General features: G+C 42.7%; 3 protein-coding genes across 4 annotated transcripts in view; 1 reads left to right on the forward strand and 2 right to left on the reverse strand.

Moving 5' to 3' along the window:
• The window catches only part of TMEM116 (transmembrane protein 116), an 85,331-nt gene extending 81,745 nt beyond the window's left edge, over positions 1 to 3,586 (reverse strand). For both annotated transcript variants that reach the window (XM_039254725.1, XM_039254649.1), the window contains exon 1: positions 3,526 to 3,586. The gene's annotated coding sequence lies outside the window, so the exon portion shown is untranslated. The remainder of the gene's footprint in view (positions 1 to 3,525) is intronic.
• A 286-nt stretch (positions 3,587 to 3,872) lies between these two features.
• Positions 3,873 to 11,733, forward strand: ERP29 (endoplasmic reticulum protein 29). Its single transcript, XM_039220102.1, has 3 exons — positions 3,873 to 4,156; positions 8,728 to 8,866; positions 10,918 to 11,733. The coding sequence occupies exons 1-3, from the start codon at positions 4,013 to 4,015 to the stop codon at positions 11,418 to 11,420; spliced, it is 786 nt and encodes a 261-aa protein (XP_039076033.1). The 5' UTR covers positions 3,873 to 4,012; the 3' UTR covers positions 11,421 to 11,733.
• A 4,329-nt stretch (positions 11,734 to 16,062) lies between these two features.
• The window catches only part of NAA25 (N-alpha-acetyltransferase 25, NatB auxiliary subunit), a 73,739-nt gene continuing 66,938 nt past the window's right edge, over positions 16,063 to 22,863 (reverse strand). Inside the window, exons 23-24 of the mRNA XM_039250887.1 lie at positions 22,218 to 22,364; positions 16,063 to 18,813 (exon numbers count right to left, since the gene is read on the reverse strand). Coding sequence (XP_039106818.1) covers positions 18,691 to 18,813; positions 22,218 to 22,364 — 270 coding nt within the window. The 3' untranslated portion in view covers positions 16,063 to 18,690. The remainder of the gene's footprint in view (positions 18,814 to 22,217; positions 22,365 to 22,863) is intronic.

A 22,863-nucleotide genomic window follows, 5' to 3' on the forward strand; every position in this document is an offset into this window, starting at 1 on the left:
CTCCCTCTCTCTCTGACCCTCCCCTGCTCGCGCTGTCTTTCTCTCTCTCTCCTAGAAATAAATTAAAAAAAAAAAACATTAAAAAAAATATTTTTAATATATATATTTTTTATTTATTTATTTTGCCAGAGACAGCGCAAATAGGGGGAAGGAAAGAGAGAGAGGGAAAGAGAGAATTCCAAGCAGGCTCCGACTGCCAGTGCAGAGCCCAATGTGGGGCTCAAACTCATGACCCTCAAGATCATGAGCTGAGGCAAAGTTGGATGTGCCTAAATATTGAAAGAATTCTTAGAGGAGGACAGGGCTTGAAGAAAATCATTCCTTCAGTAATAACAATTTTTAACAGATGAAATCTGCTTTGTGTTCATAAGACAATTTTAGTGTTCATCTATGTCAAAGGAACTAGTGTTAACACCAACAAAATTTCACAAGGGCAGAACAATTAGCTCTAAGGGATGGCAGATCTCTGAAGAACAGTATGAAGTCTAAGGAAGGAATGTAGAAAAGGCCAATGGAATTTTGAGAGAGATAACCATGGAATAGTTTCTCACTGATTGATTTATTCACTTAACAAGTTATTTATTGAGCACCCACCTATGCCAGACAAGGGGCTATAGTAGCTAACCAGGACAAAAACACAAAGACAAACCCAGCCCTCATGTGAAGCAGATAATAAGAAAAATAAGCAATTTATATTGTATGTTAGCAAGCTGAAAAGTGCTATAGAGAAAAAAGAGGGGAGCTAGAAATCAAGGAGGTATCAGGAAAGAGCAGTTTTTTAAAGGATGGTCAGGGTAGATCTTAGGAAGTTTGAGCCAAGACTTGGGGAAGTGAAGGACTCAGCCATAAGATATGAAAATCTTAAAGAAAAGTGTTTTAGAGAAAGTCAGTACAAAGGCCCTGAGGTAGGAACATGCCTCATGCATATAAGGAATAGCAAAGAAATCAATGAGACTGGGGACTCACTGGCTTGACATAGAAAAAAGACTGAAATTTATTAGTTGCCTTAACAGACCATACCACTTTTTTTCTCCTTACTCCAGGTGCTATACTGAGTCATGTGCACACTCATTTAACATGACTTGCCTCTCTCTCCCTACACCTATATAACATCCAGGGTGAGCCTCTTGATTTTCCACATCAGTTTCAATCGTGGGATTTTATAACTTCCTAAATACAGAGAATTATACCTGACTTATTTGCATAGTTTGTTGTAAGGGCCCTGAAGCTAAGAACCTAATTGTATTTTAAAATAATTGACTGGGACCAGGGCACTACTAAAAGGAAGCACTGAGACAATTATTATACTGTACTAAATTATTACAATTCATAGCAAAGGACCAATACTTCCCACACCAACCAATCCCCTTCCTTCACTTTTTCCAAAACCTACTTCAAAACCATGACTAGAAACTCATTCCTGATTAATCGTACTAACAAGGTGTACCCAAAGCATTTACATATTCAGAAGTGACTAATTTAAAAAGTCTAAATGTCTTATAAATGTTTCTTAAAAACTCTTAATAGCTCCTTACTGAGTACAGGACAAAATAAAAAATTCTTTGTTTGATTTTAAAGACTCTCCCCTACATGGGCTTAAAACTATCTTACTAACTAGTGTTTTGAGAACTCCCTCCAACCAAGATGGTTTTCAGTCTCCCCAAACCATAATGCTTATTCCCACTTCTCCCATTTCATTTGTTCTCCACCTAAAACGTTCTTTCTTCCAAGGCATCTGGGTGATTCAGTCAGTCAAGCGTCCAACTCCTTTTTTCAGCTCAGGTCATGATCTCAAGTTGTGAGACTGAGCCCTGAGTCAAGCTCTATGTTGAGCATGGAGTCTGCTTGGGATTCTCTCTCCTTCTCTCTGCCCCTCCCCTGCTTGCTCTTTCTCTCTCTTTCAAAATAAATAAACTCTTAAAAAAAAAAATGGTTCTTCCAAGGCTTAACTGTTTCCACTTCCTACATGAAGCCTTCTTTAACCAGCTCATAATCTTCCCCTTCTCTTCAATCATTTATCTATGTAGCTCATTTTTTTTTTTTTTGAAAGCACACGTGTGCTTGTGCAAGCAAGGGGCTGGGTGGGGGGGCAGAGGGAGAAGGGGAGAGAGAATCTTAAGCAGGTTCCATGAGGCTTGATCTCACCACCGTAAGATCATGACCTGAGCTAAAACCAAGAGCCAAATACTTGGGGTGCCTGGGTGGTTCAGTTGGTTGAGCATGAGACTCTCGATTTAGGCTTAGGTCTTGATCTCTCCGTTCCTCAGTTCAAGCCCCACATTGGGCTGTCCTGACAGCTTGGAACCTGCTTGGGATTTTCTCTGTCCCTCCCCCACTGCACTCTCTCTCTCCTTCTCTCAAACTAAAAAAAAAAAAGAGAGAGAGAGAGAGAGAAAAGAAAAGAGTCAGATGCTTAACCGAGACACTAAGGTGCTCCTATGTAGCTCCTTTTAACTTACTAGGACAAATTCAAAATAAATTTTTCGAAACCTCCCCCAAACACCCCCCCCACACACACACACACTCATTCCACTCTTTCTTTCAAAACTTCTATACAATCTCATTGCTCATGATTGGATCCTATGGTTTTTGATGACTACTCTATACACATACATTTATTGAACATCTACAATGGTTAATATGATGCTAAGCCCCGCATAACGCATTATGAATTTATTCTCTTAACTTCACAACTGTTTGTTCATCAAGCCTTGTAAATTACAACCTTTCTTCTAATTTTGTCCTCTTTCAGGACCTTAACCTATCCCACCTCCACTACTGCAAGTGACCCTTACCAGTCTCTCTGCCTTCAACCTTCTTGCTTCCCACCCATTCCCTTCACTCCTGAGTGACAGCAAATCTGACTTCGGTCTCCTGGTTAAACGTGTAGTGGCGCCTCCAAACCCTTTAGCTTGATGAGACCCTTAGCAACGCCGGGCAGTTTACCTTTACAGATGCATCATGTTTTTCCCCCTTTTGAAAAGTACCTTTGGTGCTTGCCTTGTAAATGCATACTCTTCTTTCACGATCCAGTGCAAAAGTCATTTCCTGTTTATAACTTTCCTTGACACGCCTGAGCAGGACTATCTGAAGAAGGTGACTCTTCTATCACTATTGCTGTCTCCTCCTCCCCGACACTGTGAATTCCTTCAGTCCAGAGCTGTCTCATGCATCCCTATTTTGCATTCCCATAGCCCAAACCAGAATCTGGTGTAAACCATGCCCTGAACTGTCTATTGCGTAGAATTATTAGGACTTGTTTTCGTTGGTTTTTAATTCTCAGGAGCCTGGGATACACATAGCTGGGCGGATACTCAGCTTTCGGTAGAGACTATTTTTAGAGGAACCTGGGCCTCGCTGCTGAGGCCCTCACCACAGAGTAGGCACTGGGCAGGGCTCAGGAGTGTCCCCGACTGCCATGCTGACGAACAGCCACGTCTGCTTGGCCTACTCAGGTCCTGGCTGAGGGAGGTGGCGGGGCATGACCAACCGCCAGAGGGTGGCGGCACAAACTGACATACCAACCTAAAGTAGTAGCGGGTCCAAACTGACTGCCCGAAGCGCCAAAAGCAGGAAGACACGATGGCCGGCCTCGTCATCTTCGAGGAGTAAAGAGAGAGAACCACTCGCTGCAAGACGCCAGGCACGCGCTTCGTGCCTCTCCTCACGCAGAGGACGACGGGAAAAGAAGTGACTGACTGCGAGCCTCGCCGACTGCGCGTGCGCGGCAGCCTCTTTTCTACCCACCCCAGCTCTTCATGGCTCTCTCTACCCGTCACACGCGCCCCGCCCACTCGCCCTCGGCCGGCGCGAGCTTCGCCGAGTGCGCGCGCGCGCGCCAGGCCCATTTCCCCGCCCTTCACGTGGTCCCTCCCTCTCACCCTAGGCCGGCTGGAGCCTCTGGGGCTGTACACGTGCGCGCTCGCGAGCCGGCCTTGCTAGTCACGTGACTCCCTGGTCCGCGTTTTCCCCACTACAGCCTTCCCAGTTCCCACTGCCAGAATTCGGCGTTATGGCTGCAGGCCTGCCCCGCGCCGCTTCTCTCTCCCCACTGCTTCCTCTTTTCCTGTTCCTCCTGCTCCTCTCCGCTCCGCATGGCGGTAGCGGCCTGCACACCAAGGGCGCCCTTCCCCTGGATACAGTCACTTTCTACAAGGTAACGGGGGCGGGGGAATCGCGCGCAGGTGCAGCCTCAGCTAGTAGGGGAGCGCACATCCGTGGGGAAGAGGGAGACAGGGCGGGCAGAAGGTGGTCTGTAGCAACGATTCACCGTCGTAAAGGGCTGGTGGACTCTGGATCGGGGCCGTACCACGACCATGGGCCCCAGGGTCCCCGCACACCCTTGCCTTTGCAGTTTTTGTACTTCCTCGTTTTCAAAAGAGCTACGGAGATGCAGTCACTGGAACGAGCTGCCCCTTCCCTCACCGAGGGAGAGAGGGCGGTGCCGGGCGAGATCCAATCCTCGAGTCCCAAGTGGGAGGGCGGCGCGAGGCGGACACCACCGCGCTTTGGGCTGTCTGGGGGCGGGGGAAGTGGGGGAGGTGGTTGAAAACCAGGCGTGTTAGCTGGAATTTCTGTGCCCCTCCTCGTTTTGTGTGGCGTGCAGCCTGCTTCGCAGTAAGCAAACAGTATCCAGATGCCCTGTGTCTTCTTGAAGAGCGCAAGCGTTAATAATAAGGGAAGTCTGGGGGCGCCTGGGTGGCCCAGTCAGTTAAGCTCTGGTCATAATCTCCTGGTTCACCAGTTCCAGCCCCAGTCGTTGGGCTCTGTGCTGACAGCTCGGAGCCTGGAGTCTGCCTCAGGTTCTGATCTTCCTCCCTCCCTCCCTCTGCCCCCCACCCCCGTCTCTGTCTCTGTCTCTCTCTGCCCCTCCCCCATTGAGGGCTTTCCCCCCCCATGCGTACTCTCTTTTTCAAAGATAAAACATTTTCTAAAATTAAAAAAAAAAAGAATAAAGGAACTGTAGGGAATATCTTGGGCCTGGGGACAAAGTGAGTAAAATAGGGTCAAAATGTGGAAGGATTCACCTGGGTAAATGGATGCTGGAAATGTTGAAAGCTGAATGTATTCCCAACTCCCTCCTCTTGCACCCGTCTTCACCCACTGGCAGCTTTCAACTTCGCCTAGGAGACTGGCAAACTAAGCATCGAGAGAGAAGCCATTCGTTTATTTTCTTAGTTTGTACCCATTGCTGGGAAGGGAAACCAAAAAGTGAAGTTCTAAATCTGTCTCAAGTGGTTGAACTTTCTATTCTCAAAAGAGTTCCTTGTCCTGGATTTGGCACCTGTGGCTCATTCAAGAACTTAAAAGTATAGATATGGCTGGTTGATTGTCAGCCACACCCCCCAGCACCCTATGCTTCTGGGGGTCTTTATTGGCAAAGTTACACCCCACTCCCCATATGTGGGAATGGGATAACATCACAGACCAAGTGTGACTCAGAAGGAAATTTTGCACTTTGAAATTAACAATATTTCCAAATCAGTTGGTGCTTCGCTGTCTTTATTGCTACCACCCTGGTCTCTGCTGGCATTACAGAAGTCTTCTGACTGGTCTCCCTCTTTAGCTTCTACTCTCATCTCCTAACCATTCTTTTTGTCCCCTCTGCTCCAGCCATACATGCCTTCTGTCCTTTGAGTATTCCTAGCCCATTACTGATGTAGGCCCTTTGCACTGGCAGTTCCTTCTGACTAGAACGTTCTTTGCCCAATCTTTGAGAGACTGATTGCTTCTCATCATTCAGGCTTAGGTTAAATACTATCTTCTCAGAGTCCTTCCTTGACTCCCCTCCCACCACCCCATCCAGAGTGCCAGTCATGTTAGTTTGAGTTCTCTGTGGAGCTCTTATCACTGATCTTTCCTCCCTTGGCTGTTTTGGCATCTCTCGAACCAGAATTTTGTATATTTATGAAGAACTTCTTTGTTTTGTTCGCTGATCATCTGCACAACCTAGCAGGTTACCTGTCACATGGAAGATAGTAATTTGTTGAATGAATGAACAAATGTATTCTCCAGTCCCTTTCTGGATCTCTCTTCCATCACCGCTGAACAGAAGAGGAGCTTCCCGGTAATACGTCCAAGGGCCTTGTTCTTTGCTTCGTCTTTCATTCAATTTCCAGTGTCATTTTTGTTTCTTCCCCTTCACCATCACTAGAAATAAGAGATCCTGCCTGCTTTTTTTTTTTTTTTTTACTGCTGTGTTCACTTAGATTATCACATGATAGGCCCTTGGTACCTTTTTAGCCAATGAATGAATGAATAATGAATTCATCTGTACCTTGAAGAAGCAAGTTGCCTAAATATAGGGTATGTTGGAGTCAGTTCCTCAAGGACGAAGAAAGGACAGAGATTTCTAAAGCAATTAAGAGGTACAGAGTAATGAAAAGGAAAAAAATACACTGTGCAAATGTATGCTATTCAAAACCATTCTGCCGGTGGCTAAAAATGGTAAAAGATGGAGACCTTTCACTTATGTTTCAGTGTTAGACCAGTGTACAATTATAAATATTATTCCATAATACAAATGGAGGCCCCTTAAAGGTAGGGATCCTGTGCTATACTTTTTTAATAGTTTTCCCCCAGACATATGTAGCTTCTGCTACCGTGGCCTACCCTAGTTGTGTTCACTTATCAGAGCATCTGCCACATTTCAGGCAGTCTTGAGCACTAGGGATATAACAGAGAACAAGTCAGACAGGTCCTCATTCTCATAAATGTACATTCTAGTGGAGAGGACAAACAACAAACATGCAGGTAAGAATTTTAGAGGGTGATTAATGCAGTGAAGAAAGAGCAGGGTAACATGATAGAATGTGAGGAAAATGAAGCAGTGCTAGATGGTATGAGTGGAGGAGGCCTCTCCATTAGGGGGGTCATGTGAACTGAGCTTTGAATGATAGACATCCTGGAAGGAATTGGGAGAAGGGTATTTCAGCCAGCAGAGACAGCACCTGAAAAGGCCCTAAGTGGGAATTAGTTTGTTTTGTTGAACTGAAATAAGGTCAGGTGGACCAGAGGGATGCGATCTGATTTATATTTTAAGGCTTCCCTGCTTTTAGGCCCTCAGAGCTCAGATTTTGGGGGTCAGTGACCACTTAAAATTTTAACTGTTTTAATAGCTTCTCCCCCTTTCCTTGGGTCCCTAGGCAGTCTTAAATTTATTTTTTAAAAGCTAAAACCAAATGGACATCAACACACAATGAGGAACAAGGACTAACAAAAATTGGAATGATGTCAGCTTGACTTAATTATGACAGCAGTAGCCAGTGATGAAAAATTGACCTGAAGTGATCACTTTGATTAGAAAAAAAGTTGTAGGAGAAGGCAGTGTGTTAGAGAAAATCTGTGCATTGGGAGAAACCATCAAAAGAAAGATCTTGAGGACTCCTCTAAAACTTAAACATCGAATTACTATATAGGACCAACATTTCCACTCCTAGGTATATACCCAAAAGAAATGAAAACAGGCATTCAATAAACATTTGTACATGATTGTTTATAACAGCACTAATCACAAATAGCCAAAAGGTGGAAACAACCCAAATGTCCATCACCTGATGAGTAAATAAAATGTAGCACATCATCTATACAGTGGAATATTTGCCCACAAAACGGCATGAAATACCGATCCATGCTACAACATGGATGAACCTCAAAAACATTATGCTGCATGAAAGAAGCCAGGTACAAAAGGCTACATGTATGATTCCATCTGAGTAGACATCTGGAAAAAATAGAGGAAATAGGCAGATAAGTGGTTGCCTTCTCTCTTCTTAGAAAGAAGGAGGGATGGGAAGTGACTGCTACAAATGTGTGTGGGTATGTGATTCTATTCCAGTGATGAAAATGTTCTGGAATAGATATTAGCAATGGTTGTACACTATTGTTAGTGGACTAAATCCCACCAAATTATACACTTTAGATGATAAATTTCACGTGATGGGAATTTTACTACGATTAAAATAAAGATCCTGACCCTTTCAGCTGAGGACTTGGAGATCTAGCAAGAGGGATCTGTGGTCTAGGGAGGGGACATTTTCCTAAGTCTGGGCTCTCAGCAACTTCCTGTGAGCCCTGACATTGCAGAGTTCAGACTCTGCACTCCGTAGGTGAAGAACCTCCATGGTGCCAACCTCTTTATAGATGGTTGTTGGTTTTTGTCAGATTTCTGGTTCCTTGTTTACTGAGAAAGGCTGTCTGGGATGATGGGTATGACAGGGGCCCACATAGTGGTTTCTAAGTGTTTCCTCAACCTTACCAAAAAGGCCACTGGAAGAGAAGGCCATAATACATCTGCAGCTTTGTTTATTTTTTTTTAATGTTTGTTTATTTTGAAGGGGGGAGGGGCAGAAAGTAGGAGAGAGAATCCCACAGTGTAGAGCCTGACATGGGCCTCAGTCTCACAGACTATGAGATCATGACCTGAACCGAAATCAAGAGTTGGACACTTAACTGGGTGAGCCACCCAAGGTGCCTGAACAGTTCTGTTTATTTTAAGCTGACTTGTATGTCTTTGATTACTGTGAACCCCCTAATGGGGTACCCAACACCAACAAATTGTTAAATCAATGGGTGGGTGAACGAATGAATGAATATTAGTGTGTGAGTGCTGGTCTCCCTTGCAGGCTTGGTTTCCACTTTGTTTCTTAAACAGAGATCCCTTGAGAAAGGGTATTAGCCTCAAAGGTCCCTGGAATCCCAGACTTGCTCAGCTCTCTATGCCTTCAGGTCATTCCCAAAAGCAAGTTCGTCTTGGTGAAGTTCGACACCCAGTACCCCTATGGTGAGAAGCAGGATGAGTTCAAGCGCCTGGCTGAAAACTCGGCTTCCAGCGATGATCTCTTGGTGGCGGAAGTGGGAATCTCAGGTACGGACAAGTTCAGCATGACTGCAGAGGGCAGAAGGGATGAAGCTGGGAATTATTTCTCTCTATGTAGGTAGAATACCGAACACTTTTCTGTCTGAGCCACACACGAGTATAAGCAGGCTCGTGACTGTCAAGAATCTGGTACCCATGGCAGGCTTAGCTTGAACAGATTCTGATACCACAGAACCTCAGTTCATCCTTGCAGGTGCCCAAGGTTAGAGAATCCCTCATCTTTCACCCTCCAGCACATAATGACATTAAACTTTCTCTGAGAACTTGGAGTTCTCCTTGCAGGGGACTGTGGTCAGGGTGGTGCCATGCTTCCTAGGGTCTCCATAGTCACTTCCTCCATCTTTTTTTAGTTCTTTTTTTACCAGAACTATTGAGTTTTGGCCTTAGCTGAAATCTATCAGAGCTACTACCGCTAAATCAAGGACAGCTTCCAACCACAGTGACTACTCTAATAGTTACCAACATGGAGTGGTTTACAGTCTATAAAGGTACGCACAGACAATGCATTAAAAAATTTTTTTTCATGTTTATTTATTTTTGAGAGAGAGAGAAACAGCACAGGTTGGGTAGGGGCAGAGAGAAAGGGAGACTGAGAATCCGAAGCAGACTCCAGGCTCTAAGCCATCAGCGCAGAGCCCAACACAGGGCTCGAACCCATGAACTATGAGATCATGACCTGAACCAAAGTCAGATGCCCAACCACCTAAGCCACCCAGGTGCCCCCAGACAATGCATTTTTAATCTTCACTTGAACTCTGCCTAAAAAGTGAGACACATTTCCTCAGTCTTTATACTTGAGGAAAACTGAAGCTCAAGGAACCAAGTTGACTTGGTGGAGTAGGATATGGCTCATCGAGAACTCCGCCCAAGTATTATTCCCAAGTGCGGCGAGTTCTTCCCTCTTTGCACTTCCTCCCAGGTGGAATGCCTCAGTTCCCTGGTAAGCTTGAGATTGTTAGCACACTTTTCCAGGGCAGTCAGTCAATTCTGACTCAGCTGCAATTCTGTTCCTTTGGGAATTTTAGAAAAAGAATAGCAGCTGACATTTATCAAACATTTACTATGTGCCAGGCCACTGAGCTAAGTGTTTTATGTGTATCTTATCCTTGTGACAACTCTGTGACAAAAGTACCATGGCTCCTGTTCTTCATGCTTTGAGTACCTTCCTCAAGATTATAGAGTTTGAAGTGACAGAATGAGAACTGGAACCTTGTTCTTCCTATACTACTGCCCAGGAATAGGTGACCTTGACCACTTCTTTCTGGCAGAGTATAAGAAACCAGTTGTCACAGCATCAGCCCTTGGGACTGCCACTTCCTGTTAGGAAGGGCATAGCAAATACTAACAGCTACCACGTATTGCACACTCTGTCAGGTTAAGTGCACATTTCCCTTCATTGGGTCCTCCCAGCAGCTCTCATGTGGTAGGGACTCCACCACACATTCCCCTTTCTGACTAAGCTCCGGCTAGAATGGCCTTTGCAAGCCTCCAGTACACCCAGCCCATTCCCGCCTGAGACTTTGGTACCTGCAGTACTTTCTACCTGAGACATTCTTCCTGGATCATCATGTGTCTGCCTCCTTGCTGGTCCTTCAGTTCATATCATCTCCACAGAAAGGCCTTCCATGACCACCCAGAGTAGGCCTTCTTACCTACTTTCACATCATCCCATTTTATTTTTATCATGGCCCTGATCACATGTTTTTCATCTCTCTTCTCACTCTTAAGAGAACATAAGCTCTTCGAGGTCACAGAGTTTGTTACTCTTAGCCACAACTAGATCTGTAGCACTTAGAACAGGACATGGCACATAGTGGGCATAGAATAAATATTCAGAAGGATTCTCCCTTTTCAGATGAGGAAAATGAAGGTCAGAGAGGTTAAATGACTTGACTAATTCCATATGGCTAGGAAGTAGCCAAGGAGGAATTTAAACATAGTCTGGATCCTTCTTGCTGTCCGCTCAGATGGGCCTCATTGCAGTCTCCTGCCCTGCATTCCTCATGGTCTTGCTCCTCATATCTGGTTTCTGTTCACAGATTATGGTGATAAGCTGAATATGGAGCTGAGTGAGAAATACAAGCTGGACAAAGAGAACTACCCAGTCTTCTATCTCTTCCGGGATGGGGACTTTGAGAACCCAGTCCTGTATAGTGGGGTGGTTAAGGTTGGAGCCATCCAGCGCTGGCTAAAGGGGCAAGGAGTCTACCTAGGTATGCCTGGTTGCCTGCCTGCATATGATGCCCTTGCTGGGGAGTTCATCCGGGCCTCAGGTGTGGAGGCCCGCCAGGCCCTCTTGAAGCAGGGGCAGGACAACCTCGCAAATGTGAAGGAGACTGAGAGGAAGTGGGCTGAGCAGTACCTGAAGATTATGGGGAAGGTCTTAGACCAAGGTGAGGACTTTCCACTATCCGAAATGAGCCGGATCACCAAGCTGATTGAGAAGAACAAGATGAGTGATGGGAAGAAAGAAGAGCTCCAGAAGAGCTTAAACATCTTGACTGCTTTCCAGAAGAAGGGGGCCGAAAAGGAGGAGCTGTAAAAAGGCACTCCAGGTTTTCATGGGGGTGGGGAGGGGAGAGTTACTTGCTGGCTGTGAGACTGTCCTGGGATATAGGAGTGGTGGGAAAAGTGGCACTAAGCCAGAAATCTGAGCATACCCGGACATTGATGCTGATGTGAACATGCTTGGGATATCACTATAGCTAGTCTGTGTACACCCAGAACACTTACCAGATAGGCTTGTGAAATTCCCCCTCAGAAGGAATTGGTGCTATAAACAAGAGTGTACTGCCCAGGTCCTTGACAGGTGTAATTCTGACCCAATTAAAGTTTCTGTGTTTTGGTTAAGAGGACCTAAAGCCATTCAGTTTTCTTTCACAAATTACACTTTGCCCTGTGACCTGCTTTCTCCTTTGAATTTATTTGTTAATCTAAGCTGGTATGGACTCCACTCTCCCAGGATAACAGACTATCCTGGTAACACTGCGGAAACTGGTCTCAGCTCACAGCCTACCTTTATTACTTTCCACTGGCGTTCAAACTCAAATACACCGATTGTGGGTGGCAAAATGCACTGTCCTTTTTCTAGTCCTTAAAAGTTGAAATGGCAACATGAAGCTCAGTGTAAAAATTTCCTGTGCTCCATGGAAACCATAGAGCACATTTTTTAGTTTTGCTGGTATAATTGGGTATTTTTGGTTTTTTTGTTTTGAGAGGGCAAGAGTAAGAGGACACATGTGTAAGCAGGGGAGGGACAGAGGGAGAGAGACAATCTTAGGAGGTGCCACACTCAGCACCGACCCTGACTTGGGGCTCGACCTACACCATGAGATGCCCTAAGCTGGAATCAAGAGTGGGATGCTTGGGGCACCTGGGTGCCCCAGGTGTTAAGCATTCAACTCTTGATTTTGGCTCAGGTCATGATCTCATGGTTCATAAGATTGAGCCCCACGTTGGGCTCTGCGCTGACAGTGTGGAGTCTGCTTGGGATTCTCCCTCCCACTCGCTCTCAAAATAAATTAATAAACATTAAAAAAAAAAAAAAAGTTTGGCATATAACCGACTGAACCACCTAGGCACCCTGGGATGGGTTTTTTAAGAATTGGTTTAGGTAGCTAAATGATACAATTTCTAATTTGAAAGTTTTGGTTGTTTTTTTGTTTTGTTTTTTTAATAAAAAGGGAATGTCTGCTTTGTCACTGTCAGTTACTTGGAGAGTACCAGCTTTAAAAAAGCAGAGTGGGAGAGTATTGTACGGACCCAGATATGTTCTCAGGAGTGATAAGCAATTATCTGTAATGGTAAGCTTCATGATAACATCCTCACTTTCATATTTAACTATTTGTAAATGTTAAAGTGCAGCTTCTGAAATACTTATTATTGCAGCCACACAAAGAAAGTTAAGTTGAACATAGCAAATAAAACCTTGTTTGTATTCCTCCCTTTTAGCCAGATTGGTATTAAAAGTCATCAGAAACAAAGAATACAGGAAAACCCATGTGTTGAATCAGATGAACAAAAAAATTGTGGTAGCTTGTGCTCACAACTAAAACCAACTAAGGAAAAGATGTTCAGATCTAAACTCCTGCCTATAGCCAGCACAGGTACTCTCAACATTCAACAAAAGCATGTAACTGTATATATTTGGCCCAACGACTTCAGTATTTCCTCTGCTTATAGTTCATTCTAATTGAAAATTTTGGAAGATCTTTTTGGATGCTTCTCACTGATAAACTTGATTTAGCTGTTCCAGTTGTTTCTCTAAAACAGGTTCACTTCCAAAGAACTAAGTATTCACAGTCTTATGGGAAATACAGTAAAACAAATGGCAGAGAAGAAAACTCTAAAAAACTAAATGCGTCCACAGTTCCTGAATATGATCTCATCTTGTCAGTTGTGAAAGGAAAGTTGGCAGCACATGAATGGGTACTTCATTGGATGGGTCAAGACTGAATATTATTTATAAGCCTAGGGTCTTGAGTTGAAGGAACATGAGCTATTAGGCAGGGTTAGATTATCCTATCAGAGGCTCTTTGTATCAAATTTTTTTTCTAAATGTTGTATTTACTTTGAGAGAGAGGGAATGCACAGCGGGGAGAGGCAGAGAGAGCAGGAAAGAATACCAAGCAGACCCCATGCTGTCAGCACAGAGCCCAACGCTGGGCTGAATCCCACAAACCCTGAGACTGACCTGAGCTGAAATCAAGAGTCAGATACTCAACTGAATGAGCCACCCAGGCACCTCTGTACCGAATACTTTTCATTATATATGGGCCCTGGGGCCCGTGGGTGGCTCAGGGGTTGAGTATCCAGCTCTTGATTTTGGTGTGGGTGGGTCATGATCTTGCAGTTTGTGGGTTCACGCCCCACATCAGGCACCATGCTGTCAGCTGCTTGGGATTCTCTCTGCCCCTCCCTTGAGCGTGCTCTCAAAATAAACTTTAAAACATAAAGATGGGCCTTTTTCTAGTTTTGAGTCTGAAGTCATTTGCATATACCACATCAAGTTAAATTTTCCTTGACACTAGGGTCAAATGGATTCGTTCCCTTTCCTTCCTCTAATTAAATAATATTGTGGCTCAAATGCTGCTAATCAGATTGTAATGGAGGCTATGGACTGGCTGCTCAGAATCAAACAAATACAGACAACTTCAGGGGAATTTGCAGGTAATCTGAAGCACATGAGACCTTGAATCCAACGTAAGAACCTGGTTCTGAGGGTCTTGTAAGTTATCTCAAATAGTCCTTGGTAATTGGTGCCACCAAGAAAGTTGGCATCAGACTTGCATCAGGAAAGATTTGATTGTTTGATGAAGAACCAAGACAGAATCTGAGAATTTGAACCTAGCCATCATGACTAAGAACATAAGACTTGGGGGGTGGTCTAGATTTCACCTCATTCATCAATGCTTAAGAATTTAATCTTGGGGCGCCCGGGTGGCTTAGTCAGTTAAGCGTCCAACTTTCGCTCATGTCATGATCTCGCGGTTCGTGGGTTCGAGCCCTGCGTCGGGCTCTGTGCTGACTGCCAGCTCAGAGCCTGGAGCCTGTTTCAGTCTGTCACTCCCTCTCTCTCTGACCCTCCCCTGCTCATGCTGTCTCTCTCTCTCCTAGAAATAAATAAAACATTAAAAAAAAAAAAAAGAATTTAAATCTTGTGCTCACTTCAGCAGCACATATACAAGAGTGTGAATTTTACCCAACACCTACCCTGCTAGGTAATCTAGGTAGTAGCCTTAGTAACCTTATCTGTGGTAATTTCTTTTCTCATATGTGAAATACATTGTGGGGATACCCACTTTTACTGGGATATATGGAAGCTGGAGGTTGCAGGAAAGCTCTGTGCTCCAACAGCATAAACTGCCCTAGGTACCCCACAAATAATTCTTATAAGCATTTGGCTCATGGTTGCTTACCTTCCAGTTATTACTGTGAAATACATCTCTGCATTGAGGCAGTGACAGCATCTAAAAACCTAAGCCCGCCTTTTGGGTAAGGTTAAAAGTGGCAGTGAGGTATGTTCAAGTACACACCTTCTGTTAAAAGGGAAACAGAACACTGGGATGGAGTAGCAGGCAAAACCACTTTTCTCACATCCCAGACAAGGGCATTTAATATTACTGGACAAAAAGGAAATTAAGGAGCTCCTCTTTCCACTCTATGGTCAGTGTGTCAACTTTGAATCCCAGCCCGTGGGCCCAAGTACTCTGATAAATTATGTCATCAGCTTGCTTGAAATCCTCTAGTAAATTCCCAATTTTAGAAATCTTATTCCATCCCCTGGCTATAAAGTCCCGATTGCTCTGGATTCCCCCAGCCCCTGCCTCGCCCCCAACTGTACATTCTACCTCAATTCCTTCCCCCTTTCCACTGCTTTAAGCCCAGCCAGTTGAGCCCTTTTTTCCCTCCAGTCATTGGAACCTGCTCAGGAGTTCCAGCCATGGGGCCTTTCTACTTGAGTTCCCTTTTTGGTGGGTGACTCTTCATCAGTCGGGTCAGAGGGCACTACACATGACCCAGGGTATCACATACCCTGACTTACTTAAAACAAGACTTACAAACTAATGTTTATTTTACTTTTCCCCCACCTTGGGCACTAACTGGGACATATACTCTCATTTACCATTGTATCAGCACAGCCTCAAGGGAATCTGGCACATTGTAAAGAAGTGTTCATGTATGTTGAATTCATGAATGCTAGCATGAGGTACTACTTTTAAACAAAAAGACTACTGATTTGGAATAAAGATTTTAAATTCACAAATATTACAGTCTTGCCAAGGAAGGTAACTCTCAGTACAAAACTGAGATGAATTACACCATTTAAAAGGTTGTGGCTTCAGGGCACCTGTAAGTCAGTGGAACATGCAACTTGATTTCAGGGTTGTGAGTTCAGGCCCCACGTTGGGTGTAGATATTACTTAAAAATAAAATCTTTAAAGAAAAAATGTTGTGGCTTCTAGGAATCTGAACAGAAATGACCCAGGCAGATAGGCATCTTCAAATGGAAGTGTGTATATAAATTAACCCATCTAGTTTAATTTGCTGTTTACGCTTTACTTAGTACTGAAGAAGGAAGAATATATACTTCCCAAATTAATAAATGACATCAAATAAGTAGGAAGAGTTTCAATAACAAGGCCATAGATACATTGAAACCCCTTTTTATATTAAAAGTTTAAATGAAAGACAAATCCAGATTGAACATAGTGATTGCAAAATATAATGCAATTCTGAACAATTAAAATTATGAAAATATACAAAATTGATGGGCAATACAGCTAGGCATTTGTACATTTTCCATTATGTGGAGGACACTAAAAATTTCTCTATGTTTTATCCACATCAGATAAATGATTTAAACCAAATGTTTGCTTTGGAGAGTCTTAGGATCTCAGTAGTATAAAAAGCAGTAATTTTTCAGTCTGTAAACAGTAGTCGTGTTTTTTCTTTTTTTTTTTTTAAATATCAATTTACCACACAAAAACAAACACAACAAAAAACCCACACAAACCAAAAACAGCAGCAGCAGCAATGGGTTATTTGGGAATTCTCTTCAAATACCAATGACATACAATTGCTGGAGAGGGTGCTTTTTACTCATGTAAGAATATATATATATATATATTTTTTTTTTAACTGTACACAATTTATAGTGCATAACAGTTTCCAAAAGAACAGATCAATAAAAGATATTGGCCATTTCTGCATAATTTCATTTTTACAATTATCTCAAAATGTAAGAGGTTGGATCTAATTGAAATGCTACATTTAGTAGGAAAATCAGCAATTAACAAAAGAAGCATAACCTCGACGTAACATTATTTGTGACTAAAACCAGTAGAGGTCCCAGGTGCCCCTAGGCAAAAGACTAGTTAGGTAGACCACTGGAGTCAAGCACTGTCCCTGAGGACCAAAGCCAGCTCACTGAGCACACATATGCTAGATTGACCATGGTCAGTTAATAGACTTGTTTCATAGAGCATTTCTATTTCTATGTACAGTATTTTTGGATATTTAAAGAAACATCATTTCAAGAAACACATGTCATACACACATCCCCCACCCTCAAACACACACCACGTTCCATCTAAATAGGCAATAGTTTTACAAAATTATGATATGTTGTCATTAAATTAGATTTGGAATCAATTAGAACTTTCAGTTCATCTTGTTCAAGGCAGTTCTTCCTTTTGGGATGGGGTATGACGGCTGTGGATACCAACTTACATCAAAAAATAACTTCTTGAAACTACTTGACGGACTAGCATTTCCAGCAAGTCTTATTTTGAACAGATAATTTCCTAAAAAATTTCCTTGGAAATTTAAACAGTTACTAATCAGCCTATCAAACTGTGAATCTCATAAAGTCAAGATGAGGGGACAAAATGCAATTGCTTTGCATAGAGATTTTCCAAACTCTCTTGTTGCTTTTAAAAGAAAAAAGAAAAGTATCACATTTCACTGGAGAAGTGTTGGAAATGACCTGTAAGGTCTTCAAGACCAATCAGTCCTCCATCAGATGCTTGAATTTCATCAAACTCATGTCTTTGCTCTTACAGAATTACTAACTTAATGGTATTTGAAACCAAAAACAGAAGCACAGATTCAAACACAAAAACTTATCAAAGTAATTTTATAAACGGTATAACATTTTCAAGAGCAATGTTTATCTTTTCTGTCAGACCAACCTCTGAAGCTATAGTCTTGGGGAGCTCCAGGTGAACAATGTAAACACCATCCTGGTGTAATTCTCAAGTTTGAAGAAAGCAGACTGAACATCAAACCCAATGGATAACATTTCTTTTGCCAGCCTAAAACTTAAAACCTAGGTTAAGTCCATATTATACATTCCTTTCTTCCTCCCCAAACTCCCCACTTAAAAACACTAAAGTATTAAATCTTTATTTTCAAGCATATATATATATGCTTGAAAATATATATGTAAAAGCATATACATATATATATATCTCACAAAACCAATGACACTGGTATTAGACTCGCCTGCATAAATTATGTACACCTCTCTTCTTTAAACAGTGATTCCCATCTTTCCCAAAGATGGATGAAAGACAGCAAGCTAGTACTCAGCAGGCTCATAAGTGGTCTGCACTGCTTTCCCCTCCATACAGTTAACACAAGGTCTCACAGGAGCTAGGATGGGGATGTCTTGGCTATTGGATTATTAAGCCAAACACTGAGAGCCTGTGGTCTTGAGTGCCACCCTTCAGTGACAGGTGAACTTATGCCAAATTTCATCGGAGGCCCTTTGGGTACCTGCTTTGGGTTCTGTGGGAGCCAGGCAGCTGAGGAAGCCTCAAAACTAAACTAATGTGGAAAGGAAAGAGGGCCTGCTCCCAGTCATGGTCCCTCTCTACTGCTTTCTGCTTCCTAAGGCTCAAGAACCAGACCAAACACCCACTGCTATAATGGTAGGGCCTTTCAGCTGCTCTGAGGTCTATGCTTTATGCTTAATTTCTATTGCTGCTTTTATAGGACCCCCCTACCCACCAGATGTTTCTGGTGATGGAAGGAAAGAAGAAAAGTGGGGTTCTCTTGTGGCTGCCATATGCATATGAACATGTATAAAAAGTGGTCAAACCCAGATGAGGGTCCTGCTTCCGGTTTATATACAATAATTTAATCAGTTGTATACATTTAATACCTAAAAAATTAATTCACAATCAAAGTCCTTCATGCATTTTATGAGGAAGTTCTGGATTAAAATGATGGTCAACCCGATGTTGCTTTTGCCTGGGAAGATGATGTCATTTTCTGCTGTAGAGTCATTGATGCCTGTGGTTGACACCTTAAATTTTTAGTTTCTTCGTGGTCTCCAGTCTTTTTTTCAGCAGCTCGCCAATTTCCAGAAGTGAGTGTAGATAACTGCTCTGCACCTTCCCTTGCACAGTCTTTGAACATTTTCTCTCTTCCTGCAAACGAGACAAGAATTAGTGGCCTTGCTCTGAAAGCATTCCTCCAGATTAAAGTTCCTCTCATAGACCTTAAAACTACCAATGGTGCACCTGAGTGGCTCTGTTGGTAAAGCATCAGACTTCAGCTCAGGTCATGGTCTTGTGGTGTGTGAGTCTGAGCCCCACACTGAGCTCACTGCTGTAAGCACAGAGCCTACTTCGGATCTTCTGCCCCTTCTCTCTGCCTCTCCCCCACCCCTTCTCTCTGCCTCTCCCCCACTTACACACTCTCAAAAAAAAATAAACATTAAAAAAAACCTGCCATTACCTTCGGTCTCATCACAAGTTTCATCAGAATACAGTGGGTCATTTTCAATTTCAAAAAATGCAAAGAAGGCTAAAGCTCACTAGAGATGTATATTTTTCCATGTGATTTTTCACTAACGTTATTGCTTTAGCATTATTTTTTTTAATGTTTATTTATTTTTGAGAGAGAGAAACAGACAGAGTGCTAGTGAGGGAGGAGAAGAGAGTGAGAGAGACACAGAATCCGAAGTAGGCTCCAGACTCTATGCCATCAGTACAGAGTCTGATGCAGGGCTCGAACTCACGAACCAAGAGATGATGACCTGAGCCACAGTCAGACGCTTAACTGACTGAGCCACCCAAGAGCCCCTAGTATTATTATTAATTCTTCCATCAGTATTCTGTTTTAATTACACAAAGTAAAACAACTGAGATTTCTGATTACTAGCTTTCATACAAAAAAAAAGGTAGAAAATTATTACTAAGTAGTTTGAACATAAAATCACTACTGTTTTGAATTGTACAAAATGGAAAAATTAAGATTTCTAGTTATTTCATCATAAAACAAAAGTGGCGATTTACTATTAGTTTGGACATTATCATACCCACTTCTTAAAGGCATTAAATTCACCTTTGCCAACTTTTCTAGCTACAATATTGATAGGTCTCCCTCCATACTGACAAAGTCCATGGGCTCCATAGACCAAACTGCTAAAAAAAAAAAAAAAAAGAAAAAGAAAAAAAAAATAACAAAGCTTTCTGAGACCTACTCAAATATGTGAGTTAAATATTTGCTGCTGCACATTTTACAAGAAATAAAAGGGATGGAATGTTCAAACAAACAACAAAGAAGGCTGACTGAGAACGGGTTAGGGTTACATGAAATTGGCAGTATTGCAAAGCCCTGAAGAAATCAGGTAAGCACACCTTATGGCCAAACAATAGTACTACCTGAGATTTAACCTACCTAGGAAGTACACATGTGCATAAGAGAAGGTATATAAAATACATTTCAATCAGTACTGTAGTAAAAGTAAATATACATAAACAACCTAAGGGGCACCTGGGTGGTTCAGTCAGTTTAGTGTCTACCTCTTGACTTCGGCTGAGGTCATGACCTCACAGTTTTGAGATTGAGACCTGTGCTGGCTGTGGAGCCTGCTTGAGATGCTCCCTCTCCCTTTGCCCCTCCCCTACTTGCTCTCATGTGCTCCTTCTCTCTCAAAACAAACAAACCTAAAATAGCCAATGACTATGATGCACTCATATTTGAATGCCATAGTTTTTAAAAAGAACAAAACTGATGTATATGCATTAGCCTTAACAAATCTCTTGAATATAAGGTTAAGTGAAAAAAAGCCAAGTTTCAGAATAAAACAGAACTTATCATTTACTTTAAAAAACCTAACCGCTATTAGAGTACATTTTAAGATCACATTAAAAGATCCGGGCATTAAAAGAAACCAGTTTCAGTGGATACCCCTATGGAAGAAGAAATGGAACAGGACTGGAGATGGTAGTCCGGAGGCCTTATGCATAGTTGTTTCAAGTTCCGAAAGAAAAGAAGGAAAGGGGGGGGCCCTGGGTGTCTCAGTTGGTTAAGCATCCAACTTCGGCTCAGGTTGTGATCTTGAAGTTTGTGAGTTCGAGCCCCCCGTGGGCTCTGTGCTAACAGCTCAGAGCCTAAAGCCTGCTTTGGATTCTGTGTCTCCCTCTCTGTGGCTTTCTCCTGCTCACACTCTGTGTCTTTTCTCAAAAATAAAAAAACGTTGGGGTGCCTGGGTGGCTCAGTTGGTTAAGCTACCAGCTTCGGCTCAGGTCATGATCTCACAGTTTGTGGGTTTGAGCCCCGCATCGGGCTCTGTGCTGACAGCTGGCTCGGAGCCTGCTTCAGATTCTGTGTCTCCCTCTCTCTCTGACCCTCCCCTGCTCACGCTGCCTCTCTCAGAAATAAATTTAATTTTAAAATAAATAAATATATAAACGTTAAAAAAAAAAAGGAAGGAAAAAAGATGTAAACATAGTGGAAACTGAATTAAAGAAAAAAAATGTGGGGTGCCTGGGTGGCTTAGTCGGTTAAGCGTCCGACTTTTGCTTGGGTCATGATCTCGCGGTTCGTGGGTTCGAGCCCCGCGTCGGGCTCTGCCAGCTCAGAGCCTGGAGCCTGTTACAGTCTGTGACTCCCCCTCTCTCTGACCCTCCCCTGCTCATGCTGTCTCTCTCTCTCTCTCTCCTAGAAATAAATAAAAAACATTACAAAAATAAAAAAAAAAAAGAAAAGGAAAAAAAATGTTTTTTCACCCAAAAGATAAGTAGCACTACATGGATCCTAGATTGGGTGGCTGATGCTGCTCAGTGTATGTATAATGACTTCAACAAATATAAGCAACATAAGGCCATTATTATTGTTTAATCCTCACTATAATCCTATAAAATAGGTATTATGATTTCCATTACACAGATAAAGAATCTGAGGACCAGAGAGGGTAAGTGACATTCTCAAGGTCAAAAGATGAGGATGGAGTTCAGGCTTGAAACATCTCAAGTAGCCCAAAGTTAAAGGTAAGCTTTAGAATACTCGAATGAGCAATCTTATTCCTCATGTGTGAAGGCAGACAGATCCGTTAACAACAACCCCACAACCATCAACAGTGGGCTATTGTGCCTGTCATCTTCGTAACGGACAGTCCTTCCCACATACCATGTGCTCTAGCTCTGCCAACTGACTCATGAGGCCCCACACAATTCACCTTTCTGCCTCTGCTCTGTGCCTCCTGTTTCAGATTCCTTTCATCCATTCCAGTCTGCCTACTAAAATTTTACTAATCCTTAAATGTCCCCTCTCCAGGGAGACTCTTTCTGACTCAATTTTTGTGTGTATATCATATCTCCAATTTAAAGTAATTTTTGTATGCATATCTCTACAGCCAGGTCTTTCAACCACTGTATTTCTATGAGCATTTACCCAACAAGAGCGAGCTCAATAAATTTGCATTTACCTACTTACTGACATTCTCAAAGATACCCAGCAAAGCCCAACCACATGAAGCAGTATGACAGTCTTTTAAGTCTGTGGTCTTTAAGATGATTACTGCTGACCGCCTACAGTCTCTTACCAGCGAAAGAGAAGTATCTTCTAAAATAAGTTCTTCAAGTTTAAGTGCAACTAGATGTGTTTCAAGCCCTTTAATGTGATCCACAACATTGGAAATTAAAGTCTGAAGCCCAATAATATAGTCTTGGAAACTGGTAAAGATCAGTGGCTGGAAAAAAGATTTTTAAAAAGATTAAAGATTATCAGACATATTTCCTCCAGTCACATCACATAAGCTATATTAACCTCATGCTATAGTTTTACTTAATGCTATAAACAATAACAGGGATGAATACAGTTTTGAATATTAAGACAGCCTCTCAAAGCAAGGTAAATTTAATTGGCACCAAATAATCCTAATTCAGAAACAATGACAAACATTTTTTCATCGTGTTTATTCACTCTGGAGAACTAGAGATGGAAAAACCAAAAGAAAATATCTTAGTTATTAATAACAGAAATATAATAGAAACAGAGTCTTCTAAGTTCTAATAGAAAAATAATAGGAGAGGGGCGCCTGGGTGGCTTAGTCGGTTAAGCGTCCGACTTTCGCTTAGGTCATGATCTCGCGGTTCGTGGGTTCGAGCCCCGCGTCAGGCTCTGTGCTGACTGCACAGCTCAGAGCCTGGAGCCTGTTTCAGTCTGTGACTCCCTCTCTCTCTGACCCT

This window comes from Hyaena hyaena, unplaced genomic scaffold, assembly GCF_003009895.1.
Source record: "Hyaena hyaena isolate Hyena2069 unplaced genomic scaffold, ASM300989v1 scaffold_0, whole genome shotgun sequence".
NCBI lineage: Eukaryota > Metazoa > Chordata > Mammalia > Carnivora > Hyaenidae > Hyaena > Hyaena hyaena.